Here is a 24,720-nt window from a genome sequence, read left to right as displayed (position 1 = left end):
CACATTTAAAGATATATTAAAACCTTTAGAGGCTCAGTTCAGGTTCTTCCCCTTCCGCTTCCCCCCTTTCTGTCCCTTTCTCCCTTCCTCTGTTTGTCTACTCATCTTTACCGTGTTTCTCTTTTGTATTATTTTGAATAATTTTTTTTCCTTTAGAAAATTTTAGCTGAAATCCAGATTTCAAATTAACATGGAGGGGAATATGTCTAACTCAATAAAAGAAAGACATGTTTCTTACTAGCATGCTGTGAAAATTTCTGGTTGTAGTAAGAGGAATTAATTTCAGCCATAATAAGTGAAAAGAAGACAGGTTGGAGGAATACTGGTTTGCTCACAGAATCAGTGTTGTCAAGGTGCAAACCTCAGGTGAAAACCTTGGCAGTTTTGAGACTTCTGCTGCTGGAGATGGTGGGTCTTTTCTCTGGGATACCATATTAAAAAAATTAAGTCTGTTACTTTAAGGGTGGAGCTAAGTAACATTTTCATGCATATATTCACATGACTACCTGGTCACTTTTATATAGCACATCTGTAGGATTCCAGTGATACTTCTGTTTTGAAGTGGCTCTGTATCTGCAGCTCTTAGTCTTTTTTGTCCATTAAGTTTTAAATCCCCAGGTGGGAAAATCTGCTGATATGGGAAGGTTAGTAAATTGGGACAGAGGAACAGAAAGCTATAGCCTAGGTTTAGCCACTAGGGGCCGCTCTTGCATGCTAGTTTTGAACAAGGGAGAATGTTGTAAACAAGGGAGCCATCAGAGTTGATGTCTAATTCATGTGGCTCATATTGAAGCTGGAGATCTTACTTTGTCATGGAATTTTTGTGACCTGTGTTTGTTATTTTTGTTCTTTCCACAGAAACCTTTCGTTTGACTCAGAAGAAGAGGAGCTTGGGGAAATCCTCCAGCAATTTGGTGACCTTAAGTATGTGCGAATAGTCTTGCACCCAGACACCGAGCATTCTAAAGGTACTTGCCCCCAGCTGTTAGGAAAGAACATAAATGAATCGATTCTGGGTGGTACACACTCTATCCACTTTCTTTCTTGGCTTCCATAAAAGCCCAAGGACATTCTGAGATTGTCTTCCATGATGTGAAAGTCAGCTACTTAATGATTTTGCCAGCCTTAATTTTGTCTCAGCCTTTAAAGCACTTGCTTATTTACTTTAAGATAATGAATTCCATTTATTGTTCTCTTTTGCATTTCAAATGTGATAGCATCTCATTGGTATTAATCATTCTACATTGCTTGAAATTAATGGGGAACTTTTTTTCTTTGATGCTTTTGTTAGAGATAGAAACTGACAGAGAAACTTTGTTGCATGGCAACAGTCAAAAGAAAACCTATGTAGCAGGAGTGGTGCATGAGATGTTTTCCTGCTCTTAAGGGTTAAGCATTCATTCTCGCGCACTGCTGGATTATTAGAATGTTATTAGATTACATAATCTCTTACTTCATGGACTGCAGTATTTTGCTCAAGCTTCATGTTCCTTTATTTTTCTGTTATTGTAACCAAATATCTGACATAAAGGAAGCAGGATTTATTTTGCTTTGGTTTCAGAGTATCCAGTATATTACGATGGGGACAGACAGCTCAGATCTTTTCATGGTGGGCCAGGAAGCAAAGAAAGGGTAAAGCTAAAGATCTGCTTACTCTCTCCTGTTTCTTCTTTGATTTTTGCCCCCAGAACATGAAATAGCACCCACTTTCAGTGATGATCCTTTTGGAAAGGCCTTCACAAATATACTCAAAGGGTATGGCTTCAGGCTTCTGGCTGGTTCTGTATCCAGTCAGGTTGACAATGACAGATAAACCATAATCCCCAAGTGCACCATTTGCTCTGATTATTTATTCTGTAGAGAGTGTTCTGTCTGCATGTGTGCCTGCTTGCCTGAAGAGGGCAGCAGATCTCACTATAGATGGTTGGGAGCCACCATTTGGTTGCTGGGAATTGAACTCAGGACCTCTGGAAGAGCAGCTGGTGTTCTTAACCCCTGAGCAATCTCTCCAGCCCTTGTTCTGATAGTTGATTTCCTATGTTCCAGCAAATGCTGTAAGCCTCTCCCCAAGAAAAATGCTATTTCTGAGGGTTTGTGGTTCTCAAGAGTTTATCCATGGTTAAGAATTTCGATTCTAACCTCTTTTTCAATTGATAAGATTAAGCCTTGACCAATTTTTACTTTTACTCAGTTAAAACAATGTAAGGCAGTAATGAAGAGTCCCTGGAATTTAGGGATATTAAATTCCAGTAAACTTAGTTTTTGGTTTTTTTTGTTTTGTTTTTAACCTGGAAAATAACTAGAGTAATAAAATATCATTAGCTCTCATAGTCACACTTCTTGGACCTTTTCTGGTTGTTTTTTCTAGAATGGCCAAGTAGAATTTCTCAGAATGCCTAGAGTACAGCATTTTTTTTCTCTTTTAGAGTATAACAGGGTATTAGGTTAATATTTTTACAATGTAGTCTGCAATTGATTTGCTAGATGTCTCTTTTGTTCTATTAATATTAATAATTAATTATTTTAAAAGCACAATTTTGCTGGGTGATGGCCCATAGCATTAATCCCAGCACTTGGGAAGCACAGGCATTCAGATCTCTGAGTTCAAGGCCAGCCTGGTCCACAAAGTGAGTCCAGGACAGCCAGGGCTGCACAGAGAAACCCTGTCTCCAAACAACAAACAAACAAAATGTGTCAACATACACCGCTAGTAAACATAAATTGTTCCATTGTTTGTAGAAACAGTTTGGACAGTTTTTCGCAAGTGTTTCTGTTGTGTTCGCTGGATATGCTGACGCACGGCCTATGGATTCCCAGGCTGGACCACCTGGTTTCCTCTGGCTGACTGTTGGCAGCATGCAGTGCCGTAGGTGGTCCAGCTCCTGGAGTACTTGTTTGGGGAAGATGCTACCCAATCAGTGAGGAAAGAGACAGGAGAGGGTGGGAGGGGCTGGGGATACACAAGCAGGAGTGCTTGGCCCTGTCTGGGAGTTAGGGAAGGTCACTCAGGACAGTGACTTTTGGGCTAGCCCACTGTGTATATGCTTTAGATTAATCTGCATCCAGTCCAGTGTGGGGCAGAACACAGTGTCCTAGCTCTGGGACACATGGGAGAATTCTCTTTTGAGTTTCGAGGTATACCAACAATATATTATGAAACATAATGTTTTGAAATTTACTGTGAGGTGAATTTGTGTAAAAAGTGGTTTTAATCCATTCTAGAAATTCATTTAAATCAGTTGGCCCTGTGTTTAACCAATGAAAGGCATGCTTTATAAAGATTCTAGCTCATAAGTCAACAACCGAGCTGCTCATGGCTGTTTTCTACAATATTCATACAGTAGAGGCCTCTTTTACTTCAAGAGGTATATTTGCTGTCATTTGGTGTCTCTCAGGTGTCTCTGAGACCACGAGCTGTAATTAACTTCAGGGTTAGACAGTTGTGCCTCGTCTTCTCTTAGGGACTTCTTGCTGCCGAGTTAAGTGGTTAGCTGGATTTCTTTATCCCGTCATGTGGGTGTCATTAAAGAGGCAGTTGATAGGAACAGATGCTCCGGAAAGATGTGTATGCTGTGGAATCTGGCTATGATCCGTCACCGATTAACATAGTACCTGTCCCATGGACGCCGCTTATGCCTTCCATTTGTTTCAGGCTGTGGATGTTTTCTGGGTTGTCTTTGATTACTGTGGGAGTGAGGGGGCATCTCATGAAATTCTGCGTCTTTTTGCAGGCTGTGCATTTGCACAATTCATGACTCAGGAAGCAGCTCAGAAATGCCTTGCAGCTGCCTCTCCAGAAGCTGAGGTAAGGAAAGCGCATCCTCCCCCTGTGCCTAGAGCATGATGGCTCCCAGCGGGGAGAGCTTATGCTTGCGCCAAGCTTTGTTGTTGTTATTATTAAGACAAAGGTTTGTTAGGTAGTGAGCATTGCAGGTACTGCCTTAATCAGTCACCCTTTGAGATGAGTGCAGTTACCAATATTTTTATTTTTGGTTGTTCGAGACAGTCTCTCCATGTAGCCCTGGCTGCCGTAGAACTCACTCTGTAGACCACACTGGTCTTGAATTCATGGATTTCCACCTGTCTCTGCCTCCTAGTTGCTGGGACTAAGGGTGTGCACCACCGCTGCCTGGCTTGTGACCTGACATTTCTAGGAGTCGTTGACTGTTGTCATATCAGCCTCTATTTAGGCTAATAACTGAAAGAAAGTGTTAATGCATCTGTGAAACTGGAGGCATGCTTAATAGACATAGTGTAGACACTGAGAATTTTTCCGTGTTTTTGAGATGTTAACCTGTGTTGTCATTGTCTCCTAAATGTTCTTACCATTTCTCTAGCTTTGAAATACTACCCAGTGGTTTATAAGACATCTTCCTCAGTTTAGGCCTACTTTGGGACTGAACTGCTAAAGTAAATTCCTTACTGCTGGTTGTCTTAAGTACATACACATAGGACCTTTTGCACAGTTGTAGAAACTACTGTGAGTCTCCAGGGGCCACGTGTAGCCAGCCAGGCAGACACACCGTGGCCTGGCTTCCTTTAGTGTGCTGATTCCCTTCTCGCCACATTCCTTGTTGTGTACGTCACTTTCTGCTTGCCATGCATTTGAAGAGAAGTTTGTGATGTGTTTCAGGGTGGTGGGCTTAAACTGGACGGCCGGCAGCTCAAGGTTGACTTGGCTGTGACCCGTGATGAGGCAGCAAAGCTTCAGACAAAGAAGGTGAAGAAGCCAACAGGAACACGGAACCTCTATCTGGCCCGCGAAGGCTGTGAGTAGTGAAGGAGATAGGAGCCAGGTATCTGAGTCGTGGCCTGTGACATGACAGAGCCAGCAGTCATGCTCTGAGATGTGTTTCAGATAAATGACCCAAACTTCCCCCTTCGCAGTGTTTTATTATGATTCTGCTTTCGTAGACGTGGCTTTAGGAATCCCCACCCATTCTGCAGATTAACCTGTCCCGTTCTCCCTTCAAGGAGGGAAACTCAAATTACTTGCTGCTTGTCTTCATCTTTAATGAGTTTTTTTTTTTTTTTTAAGATACTGAAAAACACTTTTTTGAATTATTGGTAGATCTTTAAATGTTTACCTAGTATCTTTCCCTTTATGTCAGAAAAGAATGAGAAATTAGCTTTAAGTTGAAAAAAAATCCAGAGTTTCTCCTGTGTGATTGCATAGCTCCAGCTTAGTACCGTCAGGCCGTGAACCTGTGCTCTGAGGCCATGGGAGCGCAGCTCTGTCCTCTGTGCTGGCTCAACTAATCGTGGCTGGTGCCCAGCTGCACAAGGAGCAGCTAAATCCCAGGGGCAGGTTGTTGGTGGAATGTCCTGTGTCCCAGATACCTGGATTGTGGCTGCCCTCGGAGCTTCTCCCACGCCTTTCTGTCTGACCTGCAGCATGAATATGATGCTGTTTTCCAGGCAGAGAGGAACAAAATTACAAAATGTTCACTGTGTCTTTAGAGCACGTCTGAAGTCTAGAACTTGGCCCGGTAGCTATTTTTGGATCCAACTAACTGGCCAACACAGTCCTTAGGGCCCTGTACAAAGAGTTTGCATCATTCAGCTCACATTCCTCCTGTTGCTCAGTGAGCATTCCCTTGGTGACACCCTGGCCTTTTTCCCTCTTTCTCCAGTGATCCGTGCTGGGACGAAGGCTGCCGAGGGTGTGAGCGCTGCAGACATGGCCAAACGCGAGCGGGTGAGTGGCTGGGAACTCGGCCTTGAGCTTCTCGCCCGGCTTACCTAAGTGAGACCATTACACTCCATTTGCTCTTGAAGAGCCATATATAAAGATAGTACTTCACCCTGCTGGAAGCACACAGGTGAAGAAGTAACTGTACGTTACTCTTAATGATGTGTCAGTATTCAGTCCCCTTGTAAGAACTCAGTCTTGCAGGCTGGGGAGATGGCTCAGAGTTCCAGAGGTCATGAGTTCAACCATCTATCATGAGAAGATGGCCTGCAGGCAGAACACCGTATACATAATAAATAATCTTTAAAAAGAATTTTTTTTGGGGTTTTTTAATGTAAAAAAACGAACTCAGTCTTATTCTTTGTTTCTGTAGTACTCGTGTGTGTTTGGTGAGACATGCTGCTAGATCATGCTGTAGGTGTGGAGAAGGGGGTTGTATGTAATTGTTAGCATAAATGTAGAACAGCAGAACAGACGCTGTGTAGGTGGGCTTACTAGGAAACGAAGGAAATGTGGGTTTTGGAAAGAGTAGCCAAGATGTCATTCGGTAGGAGGTAGTAGCTCTGAATTATACAATTAGTGTAGAACAACTTCATATTATAGGCGTGTCTACTGTAGCTGACACCTTAGTGATGTTCTCATCCTTGCTACTTTGTCAGATAACTTACTTTTGTTGTTGTTTTGCCATAGTCTCATGTAGCTCAGGCTGACCTCACTGTAGCTCTGACCCTCTCCCTCCAGTGTACTGGGATTGCAGGCATCATGTCCAGGTTGCACAGTGCTGAGGCCTGACCTCCAGATGGTGTGTGTGCTAGGCAGGCGCTCTTCCAGCCGTGCCGTGCTCCAGCTCACGAAGCTTACCTATGAAAAGGCAGCGAGAGGCAGCGGGGCCCAGTGGGTAATGCTTACTGAGCCAGCCCTGTGACCGGAGTTTTCACCCTACCACACGCACAAGTTTGTACAAAGTCACACACATACACATACCTGATAATGAAATAAAAAACAAAGGATAAAATGCCAGCCTAGAATGGTAAGGCTGTAGAACACCTATGGAACCTTAACATTCAGGAGATGGTGAGCAGAAAAGATACTATAATAATAGGCAAAAGCAACATGTCCTCCCAGCATGGATATCCTAACAGTTCTCTTGATGTTTTTAGTAGTGCACATCTGGCTATTACAGTGCTTGGGGAAGCAGTGCAGTAAGACATACTGAATTTTAGAGCTAATATTGCTGGCTAAGCTTACTGAGTTATTTCTGTGCATGGAGACAGTTTACTTTCTTTAGGGAGGAAGTGCTAGACACCTGCAGTTGTCGGGTGGGCGGGGCCTGAGCACAAATGCTGACTTCAGTGTTGCCAAAGATTTAACTGGGCGTGGTGGTGCACGCCTGCAATCCCAGCACTCAGGGAGGAAGAAGCAGGCGGATCTCCGTGAGTTTGAAGCCAGCCTGATCTACAAAGCTAGTCCAGGACAGCCAGGGCTACACAGAGAAACCGTGTCTCAAAAAAAAAAAAAAAATGTTAAACAGGGTGACTGGAGCTCATGCCTTTAGTCCCAGCACTGGGAGGGAGAGTCAGGGAGCTCTCTGAGTTAGAGGTCAGCCCTGGTCTTACAGAGTAAGTTCCAGTCCCAGCCATGGCTGTACAGAGAAACCCTGTCTCGAAAGAAAAGAAAACAAAATAAAATTTTGTGCTAGGCCACATCTTGACCAATGTGGGTGTTGTTGTTACTTGTTTTTGTTTGTTTGTTTTGTTTTGTTTTAATTTCATTTGGCCTCATGTCAGTCCTGAGAGTTAAATATTGATCTGCAGTTTCATTTTTATGGATGAAAATTTGAATCTTAAAATGTCACTTGGCTTTTCCAGTTGATGACCTTTTGGTTTATCAACCAAACTGACTCAAGTTCATGGTCATCTTGCCCCCTTGAACCTTCCTTCCTTTCTCTGTGCTGGGTATTGTAAGGCATCTGTGGCCATGGATGGGGTTATGATTCTTTTCTTTTAGATAACTAGGAGCCTTCCTGACTACTGTATGTTAAGAGTTTGTCTTTTTCTCCCTTCTCAGTTTGAGCTGCTGAAACATCAGAAACTCAAGAATCAGAATATCTTTGTCTCCCAGACCAGGCTTTGCCTGCACAACCTCCCAAAGGCCGTGGATGATAAACAGCTAAGAAAGCTGCTGCTGGCTGCCACGAGAGGAGAGACGGGGGTCTGCATTAAGGAGGTGAGAGGTGCCGCGCCGTTCGCGGCTTGCAGTCGTGAGTGTTCTCCAGCCTGTGGTGCCACTTGTCAGCAGGTTTTCTTTTGGACACATCATGTAAATTTGAGTTTGGCAGCTTTCTTGTTTTTATTGTTTTCTTTTGGGAACTGTCTTTCATGTCTCACTAAATTACAGCTAAATGCGAGGACATGTCTGTCATGAATTAATTTAGCAAGCATTTCTTCGATACCTGCTGCATGCTTGGTGTTATATAAGTGTTGTCATGTGAATTCTGTTGCAGAGAACACAATTTATGTGTTTGTTTCCTGAAAGAATGGTGTGTGTGTGTGTGTGTGTGTGTGCGCGTGCGCGTGTGCGTGTGTGTGTGTGTGTGTGTGTGTGCGTGTGCGTGTGTGTGTGTGTGTGTGTGTGTGCGAGGGCACATGCATGCACACACACAAACTGACATTTGAGAGCGAGAAAGGGAGAGGAAGAAAGGGGAGAGGAGAGGAGGGAAAGGAGAGCACAGCATGCCCACCAGGGCACATGTGTAAATGTCAGAGGACAACTTGAGGGGTGCCTCACCCTCCAAGGTGCTTGAGCGGTCTCTCTTGTTCATGTGTGCCCGTGCTTACTGTTCTAGAGCTTCTGTTTTCACAGAATTGTTTCTTCCCGTCCCAGCACAGAAGCATTGAGATTGCAGATGTGCGCCATCATGTCTAGCTCTTACATGGGTTCTGGGCACCTGAACCCAGGTTCTCATGTGTATGTGGCAAGCATTTTACCCGTGTGTCATCTCCATAGCCCTAAAAATAGCGTTGAACTCTGTGAAGTTCTTCTTATTACCCCGTGGTAAGCACAGGGGACCTTGTGCCGTCAGTTGGATTAGAAGCTCTGGGTTCACACTCGCACTTGCTTCAGCTCTGTCTCCTGAACTCCTTACTGTTGTACTGACCTGACACTGTTGGTTGTTTCTCCAGACAGACTGAGCCCTTTGAGGGTAAATATTATCTTATTGTCCCCAGTCCCAGGGGTAGCGCTTCGCAGAATCCATGGATCTTCACTTTTTAAAACATCAGTGCCAGCATTTTAGGTGCGCTTTGCTGTCATCGCCATAAACTGTAGGCTAATCCCCTAGAAGCCTCTTTAACACGTTTTCCTTGAAATTGAGGAAACAACACGAGAGCACATTACCAGGTCAGAACATGTCTGACAATACTGTTAGCACTGAGTACCCACAAGTATTAGTGTGCACTCATTTTGAACCCATTACAGTTCAGTGCACTTCTGTACATCGTACAATGTGTGTATTGGTTATGTAACTTTCCTCCAAGATAAAACCTCCATCTTGAAGGAAGTTCAGTTGGTAAAACTAAGAAGTAAACAATTCCTCAGAGGCTCAGGAAGTCCCTGAAACTGAGCAGATGCACTAGGCCTCTCATTCCTCAGGCATGTACAAGCAGTAAAGACTGCTGAGAGGGCCTCTTAAACAGGCTGGGTTCCTAGAAGAGGCTAGGCTGGAAGAGCAGCCCAGCTGTGTGGTAGGGCAGAGACCTGTTGAGTGCTGCAGGTGGTGCAGTGGACCTCAGGTGTCCAGCTTGCGAGCTCTCACCCATGCTAGGCTGGGCTCTTGGTGATGCAGGTGCCGTTGCGTCGTTTCTGCTTCTGTAAGTGAACCCAGGAAGCCCCATTGTTCGCAGCTGGACTTTGTGGCACCCTTACCTTGGTCTGTCTTTACCTTGAGTAAGTAGATGTTTGTTCACGTCTCCCCAGAAATCATGACAAGAGCATTACATTATTTTTATTTCCCTTAATCCCTGTGTTTGTGTCAGTACTGTATCTCAGTAAGATGGCTTGGATGGCGTCTTGAGTGAAAGAATCCTGAAGTAAAGAATGATTCTTCTTTTCAGCCTCAGCAGGGGACAGAGTAGAGCTGTCTGTGCACGGCTGTAGTGTTCAAGTGTCCTTACTTGGATCACTCCACTACAGAAGAACAGTGGTTCTGGGAGAGTGTTGGATAAGGAGTGCATCTTCTCAGGCCATCTTCTGTGTTCCTCATGACTCTAGGATACTTACTGTATCTTACCTAGACATTTAGAGAAAAGTGTGTACCAAACGGCTTCTGACTCTAACCAGGAGAGTGAACCTTGCTGTGTTCTGAGACTTATCATGGAGGGCAGAGATGCTCTTTCTCTTGTCAGATGCATCTTCCTCACCTGCAGCCATCAGGTCGTTCTCCTCATCTCCATTTATTTTCTTCCTGGGGGCTCTCTTCAGTGATGGAATCTTTGGGCAGTTCCCCATTCTCAACAGTAACTTGCTGGCGAGCAAAGGACTCATGCATCTCTTCGTTCTGAGTGTTATGAGCAGTTAAGTATCATACATTTTCCTTGGGGCACCGAAGAGAGGTGGCTTCCTGGTCAGGAGCACACGTTGCCTCTGGAGAGGACCTGATTTTGGTTTCTGTCACTCATGTCTGGCGGCTTACACTGCTTCCAAGTCCAGCTCCAGGGACACGCACACACGTAGCCACGCACGTATATGCAAGATTAAAAAAAATCTCAAATAAAATACATTCCCCTGGAAGTTTTCACTTCTTATTCATAACCGCTGTTTGTCTGTCTATTTGTTTCTCTGATAGTGTAGAGTGATGCGGGACCTTAAAGCCGTCAATGGAAAGACGAAGGGCCAGTCCTTGGGCTATGCCTTTGCAGAGTTTCAGAAGCATGAGCATGCCCTCAGAGCCCTCCGCCACATCAACAACAACCCGGAAATCTTTGGACCTCAGAAGGTGAGTCTTGTCCTCCAGAGAGAGCCATTTTCTGAGAGTTGAACTGCCCATTGTCCCTGACATTTGAATGGTGGGAGAGAGTGCCAGGTGGGCGGGTGGGGTGGGCAGATAGACACCTGTAAGAGCTCAGGCTGGACAGACTGCAGAGCTGGCCTGTAGAGAAGACGAGGGGTGCAGCCTCAGGGTTCACACAGTTGGGGGGGGGCAGCTGGGTCTGTTGCATCCACACGCTACCAAGTTTATGAATGATGCCTTGTCTTCCTCCGGCAGAGACCGATCGTGGAGTTCTCTTTAGAAGACCGAAGGAAACTTAGAGTGAAGGAGCTGAGGATGCAGCGCAGCCTGGTACTGAGCCTGAGTGTCTGTCTGACTGTGTGTGTGCACCTGGGTGCCTGGGCCATGGCCCCTGCAGTCAGAAGGCAACTGGGGAGGCTGATTCTGTCTCTACGGTGTGTGTCCTGGGGTTGAACTCATGCCATCGGGTGAGCCATCTTCCTGGCCCTTGCTTGTTTCGTCCTGGTCGTTTGTGACAGGATCTCACCCTGTAGCTCTGCTAACCCAGAACTGCAGAGATCCCTCTGCTTGATTGCGGGGCTTAAAGGTGTGTGTCGTGCTGCCCAGCTTTGCAGCTGGTTGGCTGGTTTGTTTTAAGGGACTTAATTAGACTTCCATTTTTTCAGTTGTGCTTCTGCTAAGTAGGATTTTATTCAGTTTCTTAAGACTCTGCTGGTGCTGTTTTCCTCTGTGGTCCCTGTCCTGAGAGCTGCGTAGGAGAAGGGAAGGAGGAGGGAAACCAGTGTTGTGGCCCACTGTGGGTCCCTGCACGGTGTGGAGCCAAGGTTAAGCTGCAGAGCCATCGTCGTCCTGTGATGTAGGGTCCCCCTTGTTGTCCAAGCTTGCCTTGAACCCAGACTCTCCCAACCGCTTGGGTTAGACCCTTTTCAGTTTGTGGAGGGACGATCAGGAGCTGTGTGCTTGCTTGTTTGTTTTTTCTTTTTAATATTTATTACTTATACAATATTCTGTCTTCATATATACCTGCATGTCAGAAGAGGGTGCCAGTCTAGATGGTTGTGAGCCACCATGTGGTTGCTGGGAATTGAACTCAGGACCTTTGGGAGAACAGCAGCAAGTAGAAGCGCTCTTAACCTCTGAGCCATCGCTGCAGCCCCGCTTGCTGCTTTCTTAGCTGTCTGTTTCCTGGCAGGTTACTTCTCTGATCCTCAGTGTGTGAAATGGCTTAGTGATGTCTGCATTCCTCGGCTAAGCAGGACTCTAGGAGCGGGTACACCTCTGCCCAGCTTGCAGTCAGCTGGCTTACCCATCTTCCCTTGAGACACACCAGTAATTTGAGGTCCATAATTCGTCCAGCACTCATCAGCACTCTGTTAAAGTTAGCCCGTGTAGAGAGCGTTCATTCATAGTGTTTGGTGTGTACTAAAAGCGTGAGTGATGAACAGATGAGTGGTAGCAGTGGCAAAATCTGTGCCCTTCCTCAGAGAATCTGGGGCCTCACCCTGTGCTTGCTAGCTTTTTACAGGTGACAGGACTGCCTTTAGCCATTGCTTCAGGGGTGTTTCTGAAGCTACACACGTGTTCTTTGAATTCTTTATTCCCTGTCTTATGTTCACACTGCACTTTAACTATGGAAGTGGTCATGCACACCTTTAATCCCAGCACTCTAGGAGGCAGAGACAGGAGGATCTTGGTGAGTTTGAGGCCAGCATGGTCTACAGAGCAAATCCAGGACAGCCAAGAGAAACCTGTCTTGAAAACAAACAAACAAACAAATAAAAGTGGCCCTTTCTCTTGACTCATAAGGATACTTACTTCTCACTGTCCTTTTTCAGAATAAATGAACCTTCCCACACTCAGATAAGCCCTTATTACTCAGGCTTTCATCAACTTACTTGATTATTTTTGTTTTATGTATGTGTCTTGTATTAGCTATTATTATGATAAAATACCTTGACCAAAAGCAGCTTCGGGAAGGAAGAGTTAGTTTATTTGGGCTCATACTTCCAAAGGAATATGAGCCCATCATGCAGGGAGTCATGGCAGCAAGAAACGGGGATGGCCACAGAGGAGCAGACTGAGAGATCACATCCTCAGCTGCAAGCCCAAAGCAAAGAGAGCCCGCTGGAAGCAGGGCAAGGCTGGGAACTCTAAACGCCTGCGCTTCCTGGTGTATCTCTTTCAGACCTCCCCAAACTGCACCACCAACTGGGGACCAAGCGCTCAAACACAGAAGCCTGTGGAGGACCTTTCATTCACACCACCTGTCTTCTCTCCACCAGACTAGGAATCCTAAAAGCAAACATTTCGGTGTTTGCAACTGTATATTTACCACTTACAAACAGACTGGTGCATAGTAGACATTTAATAAATTCTGATTGGATCAGCTTATCTAGATTAAAATTGAAAGGGCAAAATAACAGATACTCATTCTTACACTGATATTCTTGAATAACCCCCTCACCCACCACCCTCCGCCCCGCACTTGAGTGCCAATAAGCCTTCAACACCCTTATGCTTGCAGCTGAAGCTCTGGTGTCTCTTTGCCTTCCTTACTTCACTGACCTTGTGCTGATGCTTTTCCCTTCTTCATGTTGTAGGTTTTTAATCTACACCATTTCTGTTCTCTGGAGGAATTTCTTTTACATTTCTTGTAAAGCAGATTTCCTAGAAACAGTCTTATTTATTTATTTATTTATTTATTTATTCTTTTCTTTTTACATCTGAGAAAGTTTCTTTCACTTGTGTGAAAGATAATTTCATTGGGTAGAGCATTCTAGATTGGTAATTTTGTCTTTTGGAACGTCAGTGACCTCATGTTATCTTTTTCCTGGCTACATGGTTTACCGCAGAGTGGAAAATCTGGTTGTGGAGTTTGGGGTTCTTTGTTTTGATGGTTTTCTCTCAGCCCTTAGATCTGTGGCTGAATGCCTGAAGCTGGTCTTGAGAATTTCCTAGCCATATCCTATTAAGTAGTTGCTTTGTTTTGTTTCTTTTGCTGTTGTTTCCCTCACCTTTGGGAAGCAGGTGTCTTTTGAAACAGGTCTCATGTTCCCCAGGCTGCCCTCAAACTCCCAATCCATTCCTTCCTTTCAAGTGCCTAGGATTTTAGGTGTGGTTGCCATGCCTGGCCTATGTTTCACCTTCGACAGTTGTCCCTTCTTTCTGGCTTTTGAGTCTTGGGCTGCTGCTCACTGCCTTTTTCTGTTGTGTGTGTGTCCCCTGCCTCGTAGCTATCTGTTAGCAGACAGTGCTTATAAACTACTTGTGTCTTCTTTTCTGTCTCTGGCTATGTGGGGGGCCAGTTCCTCTTTTACCGAGCTCGTGCCAGGCTCCTCCTCTGCTGAGTATTTCCACTGAGTAGACTTCATGCAGAAACCAGGTGGCGATTTCTTGTCTTATGCAGCAAAAGATGGGCTCTAAGCCTGGAACCAGTAAGCCCCAAAAGGAGCAAGAAGAACTTGGCAAGGAGCAGCAGCGAGCAGCTCAGAGTGCCACGCAGGAGCAAAGTAAGGCTTCTGGGGAGCAGAAAGGGAAGGCCGGCCCCACATCGTGGGCAGGGTTCCAGACCAAGGCTGAAGTGGAGCACGTGGAGCTGCCTGATGGGAAGAAGAGAAGAAAGGTCCTGGCGCTCCCTTCACACCGAGGCCCCAAAATTAGGTGAGGTGCCGGAGAGCCGTGTGGAGCAAGGTGCATCTTCGTGCGATTTTGTCTTGATATGTTTGCTTGGGCAGAGGGGCGTGGTGCCCCTTCCCCTGTGGGTGGTGATCAGTGAGGGCTCAGCAGTAACAGAGAAAGGGTCCCGTGTGGCATTTACCTGGCTGTCTCATTTCAGGCTGCGGGACAAAGGCAAGGTGAAGTCCCTTCCTTCTAAGAAGCCGAAGGTCCAGACAGGCCAGCGGAAGCAAAGGCAGCAGCAACGGTTAGCTTCCTCCCTGCAGGTGAGTGCTATGGGGTGTGGTTTGGGGCTGAGCAGAGAGCACGCTTTCTGGACAGAGTGGGAGGTAAGGTTCCCCATGCAGGCTGCAGCTCTTCAGAGGGGGAGGTACAGCAGTCAAAGTAGAGAGGAAGTAAGCCCACATGTCTTGTCAAGCTTTTGAGCAGTTGGTGTGTGCTTCCTGTTTCCTGTGCCTGTTCTCCCCTCACTAGACTGTGTGAAAGCAAATCCTTCTTTACATGTAAATATGTTTCAAGAAGTAGATTGCCCAGAAAAACTTCAGACATGGGGGCTGGAGAGATGGCTCAGAGGTTAGGAGCACTGGCTGTTCTTCCAGAGATCCTGAGTTCAATTGCCACCAACCATATAGTGGCTCCCAACCATGTGTAATGAGATCTTCTGCCCTCTTCTGGTGCACAGGTGTACATGCAGACAGAACAGTGTATACATAATAAATAAATCTTAAAAAAAAAAGAAGAGGACCTTCAGACTACATCTGTAACGGTTGAGTCTACACAAACACACACACAGTGTCATTACCATATCTGTTGAGATTAATCAAAAGCTCTTTATGCCTTCTAATATGTAGCCCTTATTAAAACTCTCCCAATTGCCTTAAAAATGGTTTTGTTTTGTTTTGTTTGTTTGTTTGTTTACTTTTGGCTAGTACCAGTTGGGGTGCTAACAAAGTTCACACATTACATTTCCATTATTTGTTACTCCCTCTCTTCATTCTGTGGTATTTAGTCTCTCTCCACATTCTTCTTTGTTGTGCTGTTAATTTGGAGGAGCAGGTCATTTGTCCTTGAGGATGTGTTTCATGTTGAATTCAGCCACGCACTTCTTTACAGTATCACGTTCCTTGTCTCCGTGACACCCACCATGTATTGCCTGTCATCCGGTACTTAGGTCCAGAGTATAATGGATTCGTGTTCTTCCTGGGTGGCGAGTGTCTCCCAGCACAGGTGTTCAGTGCTGTATTTCAGGTGTTTACTGTTAGTAATGCCAAGCTCAGTCAGGAGGTGTCAGAATTGTCCACATTATCATTTACAAAACCCCACCAGCTTTTGAGTTACTTTTTTTTGTTTTGTTTTTGAATTTTCAGTGCTAGGGATCAAACCTAAGGCCTTTCGCATGCTTAGAAAGTGCTCTGCTGGCTGGGTGTGGGGGTGTACACCTCTAATCCCAGCAGGGCAGAGGCAGGCACTTTGTGAGTTCGAGGCCAGCCTGGTCTGCACAGCAAAACCAGGACAGCCAAGGCTACGCAGAGAAAAACAAAAAAGAAGGAAGGAAGGAAGGAAGGAAGGAAGGAAGGAAGGAAGGAAGGAAGGAAAGTGCTCTGCTGTTGGGCTGTGCCCTAGCTGCTCACCTTTGGTTTTAACACCTATGGATTGTCATATACACCTGTTAGTTCAGTGCAGGTTACAGAATAGTGATAAATTCAGTCAGCCTTTTTGCACTTAAAAATAGTGTTCTAAAAATTCTAGAAAGGGGCTGAAGAGATGGCTCAGCAGTTAAGAGCACTGGCTTTTCTTCCAGGGGACCCAGGTTCAATTCCCAGCACCCACATGGCAGCTCACAACTGTCTGTAACTCCAAGATCTGACACTCTCACACAGACATACAGGCAAAACATCAATGCACATTAAAAAAAAAAATTATAGGAAGAAGACTCTTAATATATAGGAAAGGCAAGTTTAGATAATTGATTTCTTCTTTTGCTTCCCCTTCTTGGTATATCAAGTTTACAGAGTAGTGAATTATTACCGTACCAACCTGCTCTGGTGGCAAATGTATATATATATATATATATATATATATATATATATATATATATATATATACACACACACCCCTATACATATATACATATTATTTTTATAACACTATTATATAAAAACATTTTATAACACTAGTGTATCAATATTTTATAACACTAATATAACAGTATATGTATATACGTATATACATATATACATATTTATTTTTATATAGTAGTGTTAAAAAAATTTCCAATTTTTATATAACTCTCTGTTTTAACCAAATACAGTCATTATTCTGTCCTGTCTACACCAACGGAAGTGTCTTCGGATCAGCTCCTGTGTCCTTCTGAAATGACCTTGTCTGTCTTTGGTAGTGCTGCTTTCTAGGCCCATCTGTCATGTTTCTTTTTTAGTTTCTGGCATATTTATTTCCCAAAGGAGCTCTATTTGTAATAGAACAAAATGGTCCTGTTGGTTCTGCGCTTTTTTTTTTTTTTCTCAACAATTACAAGCATTCTTCTACATGTAAGGGTATTCTGCCTGCGTGTACGTCTGTATACTGCAGGCGTGCTGGGGTCCACCAAGACCAGGAGAGGGCTTTGACTCCCCTAGGTCTGGAGTTAAGGTGGTTGTGTGATGCATTGTGGTGCTGGGACTAGAACCCGGATCCTCTGGGCCAGCCAGTGCACTTAACCTCTGAGCCATCTCTCCAGCCCCTCGTCCTGCGCTCTGGAGCATTTGAGGTCAAGCTTTTATTACCCTGCCCTTTAAGGGTAAGAGAGTCATTAGCGTCCTGTCCTACTCAAGTCTGTCTCTGGGAATTTTCTGACTAGGTATCTTATAGTGTAGAGATCGAATCTTTGAAGTTTCCTAAGTGGAATTCTTATGACTGTCCAAACGAGGGTATTCTCAGGAACTCGTTTTCCTGTGAGCATGGTCTTTGTACCTCCTTATTTTATGTTTGGGTAGCCTTACAATAAGTTTGAAATTTACTAGGCATGGTGGTAGCATCTGGAAGGAGGAGAAATAAGGGTCAGGAGTTCAAGATCATACTCTATCACATACTGAGTTTCAGGCAGACAGGTAAGAAGGCAAGAAAGCAAGAGGGAAGGAAGGAAAGAAGGAAGGGAGAGGGAAAAAAATGCTTGTCTGTGTCTCCTCTCCTTCACAGGCCCCTAAGAAAAAAGCTAAGGAAAATAAGGCAGAAGCCCACTTCAACCGGCTGGTCGAACAATATAAGCAGAAGCTGTTGGGCCCTTCTAAAGGAGCGCCCCTTATGAAGAGAAGCAAATGGTTCGATAGTTGATGCCACCTGCAGACTGTAAGAAAGCCGTGTTTTTCACTGCAAGAAAGCCATGCTTTTCGCTAAAGGAAGAGGACCCCAGCTGATAGCCCCCGCTGCTGTCTCTGTGGGTTGTGTACACTCTTGTTCCTTCTCCAGTGTGGGGTTGGGTAGCACAAAGGAACACCTGAAAAGCACTATGGCGTTCTTGCAACATGCCCATGTTACTGCTGTGTGTGTAATTGCACCTCACTTCTCTTCTCTTCTCAAATGGAGACTATTGTAACAAAGTGATTTGGAGTACTGAATTTGAAAGGTGGGTATTTTGTTATGGAGTCTGTAAATGAGGAACTAACTTTTTGGATGGGTTGGATGGGTCTCGTTTTTAATATACAAAAATACATTATTTATGAGGTGGTTTTTTTTTTCTCTCTAAATAAACCCTTTGAACATTTTTAATTTGGTTACGTAGTCAGCAAGAGCTAAGAACAGAGAAGAGCTACATACTATGGTCTCTGTATGGGGGACAAATGCAAACAGCTGACGGCAGTGGCCTGGCCCCAAGCAGCACCTGAGCAGTGTCTGCCCCTGGAGGGGAGCGGCCGGCTGGCCACCCGACCAAGGGTGATCCAGATGTATTCCCCAGGGCCTGCGGTGGGCAGCGCAGTGAGCATGAGGCGCTAAACTAAGGGCCCAGGTGTGGGAGAGTATCAGATTAATCATACTAAATAATGAATTTACATGTTGTCCTGGTTGTTCCCTGCCCTACATGCCTTCTGAAGATTGCTCTTACCGTTCTTCCTCTTTTCTAAAGAAAGCTGGGGCAGAGGGTGGGACTATTACAGAGTCAAGGTCCACAAGGACCCGACGTGTGAAAATTGGGCCATTGTGAAAGAGGAAAGTCAGTAGAGGCAAACAAATCCCTGCACTGTACACGTTGATGCAAGATGTGGAGTCGATTGATTCTGCCACCCCAGAGCCTCGTGTCTGTCCCTGTGGCCTGGGAGCATTTCCTTGGGATCTTCTGTCTCTCAGATCCCCACTGAGCCATCAGCTCTGCTGGTGCTTCCCCGGGTAGCTGAAGTAGGGCTCTTACCTCCTTCCCTACTCCTAACTGGATTCTCGTGCCTGTTTGCTTTCTCCTGGTACTAATCACCATCCACAATTGTCTGCCTGTTAAAACTGCTCTGAGAGATTTTCTCTTGTCCGCCCTTACTCAGATATGTCCGGTTACCAACTCTGGCACATAGTGGGTATGGAATAAGTAATTACTGAATGGGAAAAATAAGAAAGGAAAAGGAGCGATGGTAGTCCATAGAAAAGAGAAGGCTGAGAATGTAGGTCAGCCTGTGTCCTTGTCCTAATGCATTGCTTTAAAGGATCCCTCCCAGAACATTGCTGAGCCAGGCATAGAGCTGTTTCATGGTAGTATCTTGGAAACCGCGTAGTGCCCTTGATGTTCTAGAGGTAGCGAAGGAGAAATCATGAAAACAGATGCTTTAGAGGTATCCCAGGCCAGGTGCTGTCTTTAGGATCAGTTGGAGACAGTGACAGGAGGTTGAACATTCTTACAAGTCCCCAGCAATACATCTGTCCTAGGGACGGGGTAGGCGCCCCACAGAGAGTGTCAGAATGGCCACAACCTGCCTGTCAGTTGATCTGTTCTCCCTTAGCCTACTCGGTCTGCTTGCCAGACGCCTTTCCTCCAGTGCACGTATACCCCTAATATTTGAAAATGTATCTTAACATTTAGCATTACAAAAAATTGCTGTTTTTTTAGAGATTATTGCCAGATTCTCCTAGTCCAGATATTTCTCTTTAGCAACACTGTGTGTTAAAACATCAGTCAGTTGCTTGGAAAGCTATTGCACAGTTCTTTAAGTGCTTTGAGGACGAGTTATCCTGTTTCTCAATGACCAGACTCCATATATGGTGTCTTCTTTGAGACATCTTCCCTGGGGCTCCTCAGGCAGCTCCTCGGCCTCTTGCCATGCGGGTGGCAATGTAGGGGAAATCGTGCTTCCCTTTCCAGACGCGTGTTTCTCAATTAGCGTGAGGGCTGACTTCCACATTGCTTGGTGAATAAGAGCAAGCATTTGTGTTAGCATCCAAGACTAAAGGTCACAGTGAGAATGACCAAGTTTCATCTGTCTTTTCTTGTTTGGTTGTGCACTCGCTGGGCTGGCTCAGAGGTTAGCGCTCTAAGAGGAGAATCTTACCGTAGGCAGCCTTTTGTGGGCCTTACTTTTCCTTAGATAGGGTTTTGAGTTCCTGCTCTGTAGTGAGCCTGTGGCAGGGAATACGTTTCAGCTATTGTAGAAACAAGAACCATGGTTTCTTCTAGAATCCTAGAGCACGTGCTTCCTTGAGAGACAGTCACATGTCTGAACAATGGGGCTCCTCAGACCTGCTTCTTCAGTCCATCTTCTCCCTTTTGTGCGTGTCACAGATCGTGCTTAGACAAACCAGGATGGCTAGTAATACAATCTTTTGGGACCAATGCCATGGTGTCCTTCATTGACTGAAATGTTAAGTGACACACAGCTATATTTCCAAGTGTCATAGTAAATAAAAAATGAATGTTGGGCTATATAGTGTTTATTATTAGCCCTAACATTATCACGGCAGCATTATTTAACCTGCTATCACAAATAATAAGACACAGACACCTGTCAGATTTATAATAGCCTTATTTACCTTGGGCCGGGCAGATATTTCTACCTCACCCTTTACCTCTCAGGCCCATCCGATGGCATCGCATTAATCATGCTCATCTCAACTATCTTCTATCCATAATCATAATCTTATGAATACCTGCTTGTATTCTTCATCTGGGCCTTTCCACATGATGATTTGAGTCCTTTCTCCTAGCCTATGTGGTTTCTTCTCCAAGATAACCCATTGTGGCATCCTCCTTCTCTTCCTTTCTATTCATTTCCCCTGATTCTCTTGAACCCAAAAGCCTGGGAACTTCAGCTATGCCTGCCTTGTTCTGCCCTGCCCAGGTATAGGCCATTTAATCAGCCAATCAGGCATGTCTAAGGCAGGTTTACACAACAAGGATGGGTGTAATCAGATCTTAAGGGCCAGTAACACCCATCACACCAACCTCCAACACCAAGCATGCTTTTATGCTTTGGTCTTTTGTTTGTTTTGTTTTATCTATGTATCTCTGGCTGTCCTAGAACTCACAGAGATCCCCCTGCCTCTGCCTCCCAAGTGGTAGGATCAAAGGCATGCGTCACCACTGCCTGGATGTTTTTATCTTGAAAAGAAGTTTTCCTGGTTATAATTTAGAGCCCAGAACCTCAAGGCTCCAAAGAGCTTCTTCTCATCCATTTGGCCTTCAGTTGTCTGGGGAGACGGATGGTCAGCTTTACTACAGTGAGCACAGATGCTGAGTCAGCCTAGGACACATACACCTGCAGTCTCGGCTCTCTGGCTGCCCTCACTAGCCAGTTTCCTGCTTGATATCATTTCAGCTCACAGTGGCATGTGTGACAAGTACTGGTCACTTTTGCCATATGAGGAGCAAGTGTGCTCATACAACCTGGAACATTCCCTCACTTGTTTGCAGACAGCTCTTCCATGACTAAATCCATGCTGGCATGGCACTGCAGGATGCTGAGACAAGTTTGTATTTAGTTCATCTCCGCCCCCGCTTTCCACTCACCTCTAACTGACTTGGTAAGAGCCAGGGAGTAGATTTTCAGATTTCTTGTTGACTACTGTAGCTGTCATGCACACAGATTATCTACTTGGCTTCTGATTCGGAGCTGTGATTGGCTGCAGACCCTGGCTGGAGGCAGGTTGATGAAGAAGGAGTAAACTGGGTAGGCTGGTGGACACTTCTGGGAACCAGTTCTGAGAAGGAAACTACTAAGTTTCCAAAAAGACCTTTTGGTTCATCCTGAATGTAGTGTGTTGATAAGCGTTGAGTCTGGTTGTCCCTGAATAGACGACACGTCTGCGCTGTCCAGGGCTGTCATCGAGCAGGTGCCTTCGCTGCACCATCTGCCTTGAACACTCACCTGGACATAGGGTGGGGACACCATCTTTGTCCTTGAAAGCAAGAGTTATAGTTTATGTTTTCATACAGACCCCAGTGCCTAACATGGATTTAGTCATAGCAGAGGCTTGTATACTCCTGTGAGCTCTCGGGGTCGATCCAAGGCATAGCCGGGCGTGTGGAGGATGGCAGAACCATTCTCTAAAGTGATGTCAGTAAAACCTGAGTAAGAAGTGAACAATAATGAAGATAGTGCTCACAGGCTGAGTATGTAGTGTGTGTGTGTCTGTTTTCTCCTCTTACTCAGTCTTATTCCCTCTGTATTAGGTACTTTGAAAACAGCATTTCTTCTTTCTCTCTTACACTGTTGGCTGGGCCCCTGTCTACCAGCACCTCCTTTAGATGTTGTTTAATTTGTCCGAAGAGCTTGTCCAATTCTATCTTCCTGTCACCCAGAGCTAGATGGTGAGGGCCGAACACAGGCAGCTCAGCGCCAAGTAACTGTCAAATGTCTCTTCTCTGAGTCAGTCTCCCCAGCTCTCCTTTTTCCTTTTCTTCTTCTCTGGGCCTGCCAAATACATCCACTTCAGCCATGAGAGAGTAAAGCTGAGCCGTGCATGCTCCCACAGGAATCACGCTGTCTTTGTGTTCTTTTTTTTTTTTTTTTTTTTTCAGAACATATGAAGATGACTTTTAATAACCTGAAGGATAAAAAAAAAAATATGGAACGCTTCACGAATTTGCGTGTCATCCTTGCGCAGGGGCCATGCTAATCTTCTCTGTATCGTTCCAATTTTAGTATATGTGCTGCCGAAGCGAGCACTGTCTTTGTGTTCTAATCCAGTTGGGGAGGATGCTGTGAAAGCACATCAGACCACGCATGGCCTGAGGTCCGGAGCCTGGTCCCCTAACGCGAAAGCACCGGGCTTCTGGGAACAGTAGAGGCTTAGTTATTTCAAAGATGGGCTTTATGGCTGGCTGCAGTAGCGCACGCCTGTACTCCTAACACTCAGGAGGCAGAGGCAGGCAGATCTCTGAGTTCAAGGCCAGCCTGGTCTACAAAGGGAGTCCAGGACAGCCAGACTATGCAAAGAGACCCTGTTTCGGGGCGGGGTGGAGGAGAGTGAGCTTTACACCAAGAAAATGAACAGCTCACCCAATCAGCACGAGGAGGCAGGCATGCTGGCCAGTGCCCCCGGAGGCATGTGTCTTGCCCTTTGTGGGACAGCGGCTGAGATGGCAGCCCTATGCCAGGGGCACCCTGGATGGTACTTCCATTCTGAACCCATCAGTGGGAGGAGCTCCTGAGGTTTTCTTCCAGAAGGTAAATCAACTCTGAACCACTTTACATGTCCTCTCCTGGCCAGTAGCCATGTCACTCAGTGACTTGAGTGACTGCTTAGGGCAGTAGGAACCAGACATTTGTCTGATGGTGTTGCATCAAGGATGAGTTGCACCCAGAGGTTCCCTGCAGACACAAGAGTGGCAAATGGCAAAGGCATCCTGTCAAAACCGGCCAATTATGCAGAAGTTTCAATGAAAAACATTGTATATTATTATGTGTAAATTGTATATAGCATATTTTTTAAAAATTAAAATTTTATGAAACTGTAAAATTACAATAAACTTATTGCATACATTTTAATCCCAGATATTCTCTTTTTAAGCATTGAAGCAACAGTACTGTAAGCCCATTTTATTTAGGATCTTATTGTGTAGGTCAGGCTGGCTAGAACATACGATTCTCCTGCATCAGCCTTCCCAGTGCTCGGGTTTCGGGCACATGCCTCCACAGGTGGCCTGAGGACCCTTGTCTTCTGCTCTCGCTGGATCTGCCTTTGGCCAGCCCACTGCTGTGGGCATTACTTCTCTTTTTCTCATCGTATTAGTGTTCTGCCTATCCCCCAAGACTGAAGACTGTTCTGTTGGGTTGGAGTGTAGCTCAGTGGTATCCCAAGCCCCCGGTTTGGATCTGCAGCTCCTCAGGGGGGAAAAGTGCTTTGTTCCATTGAGTTATTTGCCAGGGGTGCATTGCAGCACTGGGCCCGGCTTTCTGAGGTTAGCCCCGGACATGTGCATGGGTTTTTGAGAAGAGAGTTGACCCAGCCAGGTGAAACCTGTGGACACTCAACCCTTTCCTACAGGCTCTCCTTAGCACACCGACTATGTTGCAATGTACTAAGATGCCTTGATATCAAAAGAAACCTTCAGTCCATAGAGGCTTGGAACCCCCTCTCAAATCACAGCCGAGGGTGGCAGTACCTGTTTGTGGAGCTTGGTGTAGTCTGGAGCTACCCAAGGACGTCTCCCTACCTCCCCCCAAGAGATGTGTGCTGAGCGGGGCACACGTGGCTGAGTAAGGCTGCCTGGCTTGAAGCCCTTCATCTCTCCAAGCTCTGAAGCACTTTGCCCTCAAAGCACAGTGCCCTGGTGAAAGGCATTGATGGGGCAAGCCTCCCTTCCCTGTTACAGCAGAGAAGAGGGTGAAGCCTGAGTCTCCCAAGGTGGTTTAGCCACTGTCTCCAGGGGCTACTTAAGAAACCTGGAAATGTGTCTTAGGTCCTGAATGTTTTGGGTGTTAGAGTGGTTTCTCTTGCAGATTAAGTATTAAAAAAGGAAGGATACGTTCCCTATTTTGAGACTGGTCTGTCATATCCTCAGTTGGCATTGCATGAGCTACAAGGCTAAGAATTAAGAATGACCTTGAGTTTCTATTCCTCCTAAGTGCTGAGATCATATGATCATGTGCATGCAGCAACCCACCTGGCCTATTCAGTGCTGGGGATGGAGTTCAGGACCTCATGCATGCCAGGCAAGCATCACCAACTGTGCTGTACCCTCAGCCCCAGGAAGAGCAGTTCCGAAGCCATGCTCTTTGGATGGTAAAGCCTTTAAGAACGTCCCCCACAAAATTAAAGTTTTTATTATAAGCCTCAACTTGAAAAGTAGGCCCTTGGCTCTGCTTCTCCCCTTTCTTCCCCCTTAAGTCAAAAGAAACCACTTAGAGGTATATTAAACATTTTTTTTTTT

The 24,720-nt window shown here is 45.5% G+C and overlaps 1 protein-coding gene and 1 non-coding gene across 2 annotated transcripts in view; one reads left to right on the top strand and one right to left on the bottom strand.

Moving 5' to 3' along the window:
* Rbm28 (RNA binding motif protein 28) overlaps positions 1-23,335 on the top strand; it is a 39,349-nt gene extending 16,014 nt beyond the window's left edge. Inside the window, exons 10-19 of the mRNA XM_021659894.2 lie at positions 859-968; positions 3,732-3,805; positions 4,634-4,769; positions 5,634-5,698; positions 7,760-7,918; positions 10,536-10,685; positions 10,956-11,030; positions 14,107-14,360; positions 14,536-14,641; positions 17,571-23,335. Of these exons, the coding sequence (XP_021515569.1) occupies positions 859-968; positions 3,732-3,805; positions 4,634-4,769; positions 5,634-5,698; positions 7,760-7,918; positions 10,536-10,685; positions 10,956-11,030; positions 14,107-14,360; positions 14,536-14,641; positions 17,571-17,705 (1,264 nt within the window). The 3' untranslated portion in view covers positions 17,706-23,335. The remainder of the gene's footprint in view (positions 1-858; positions 969-3,731; positions 3,806-4,633; positions 4,770-5,633; positions 5,699-7,759; positions 7,919-10,535; positions 10,686-10,955; positions 11,031-14,106; positions 14,361-14,535; positions 14,642-17,570) is intronic.
* On the bottom strand, positions 22,407-22,513 carry LOC132649785 (U6 spliceosomal RNA). The gene has a single exon (XR_009588302.1). It is a non-coding gene; the product is annotated as a U6 spliceosomal RNA (small nuclear RNA).
* Positions 23,336-24,720: the final 1,385 nt, after the last annotated feature.

The sequence above is a fragment of the Meriones unguiculatus genome, chromosome 21 (assembly GCF_030254825.1).
Source record: "Meriones unguiculatus strain TT.TT164.6M chromosome 21, Bangor_MerUng_6.1, whole genome shotgun sequence".
NCBI classification, from domain to species: Eukaryota; Metazoa; Chordata; class Mammalia; order Rodentia; family Muridae; genus Meriones; species Meriones unguiculatus.
The sequence above is the reverse complement of the archived record's forward strand: the minus strand, read 5'-3'. Positions and strand labels throughout refer to the sequence as shown.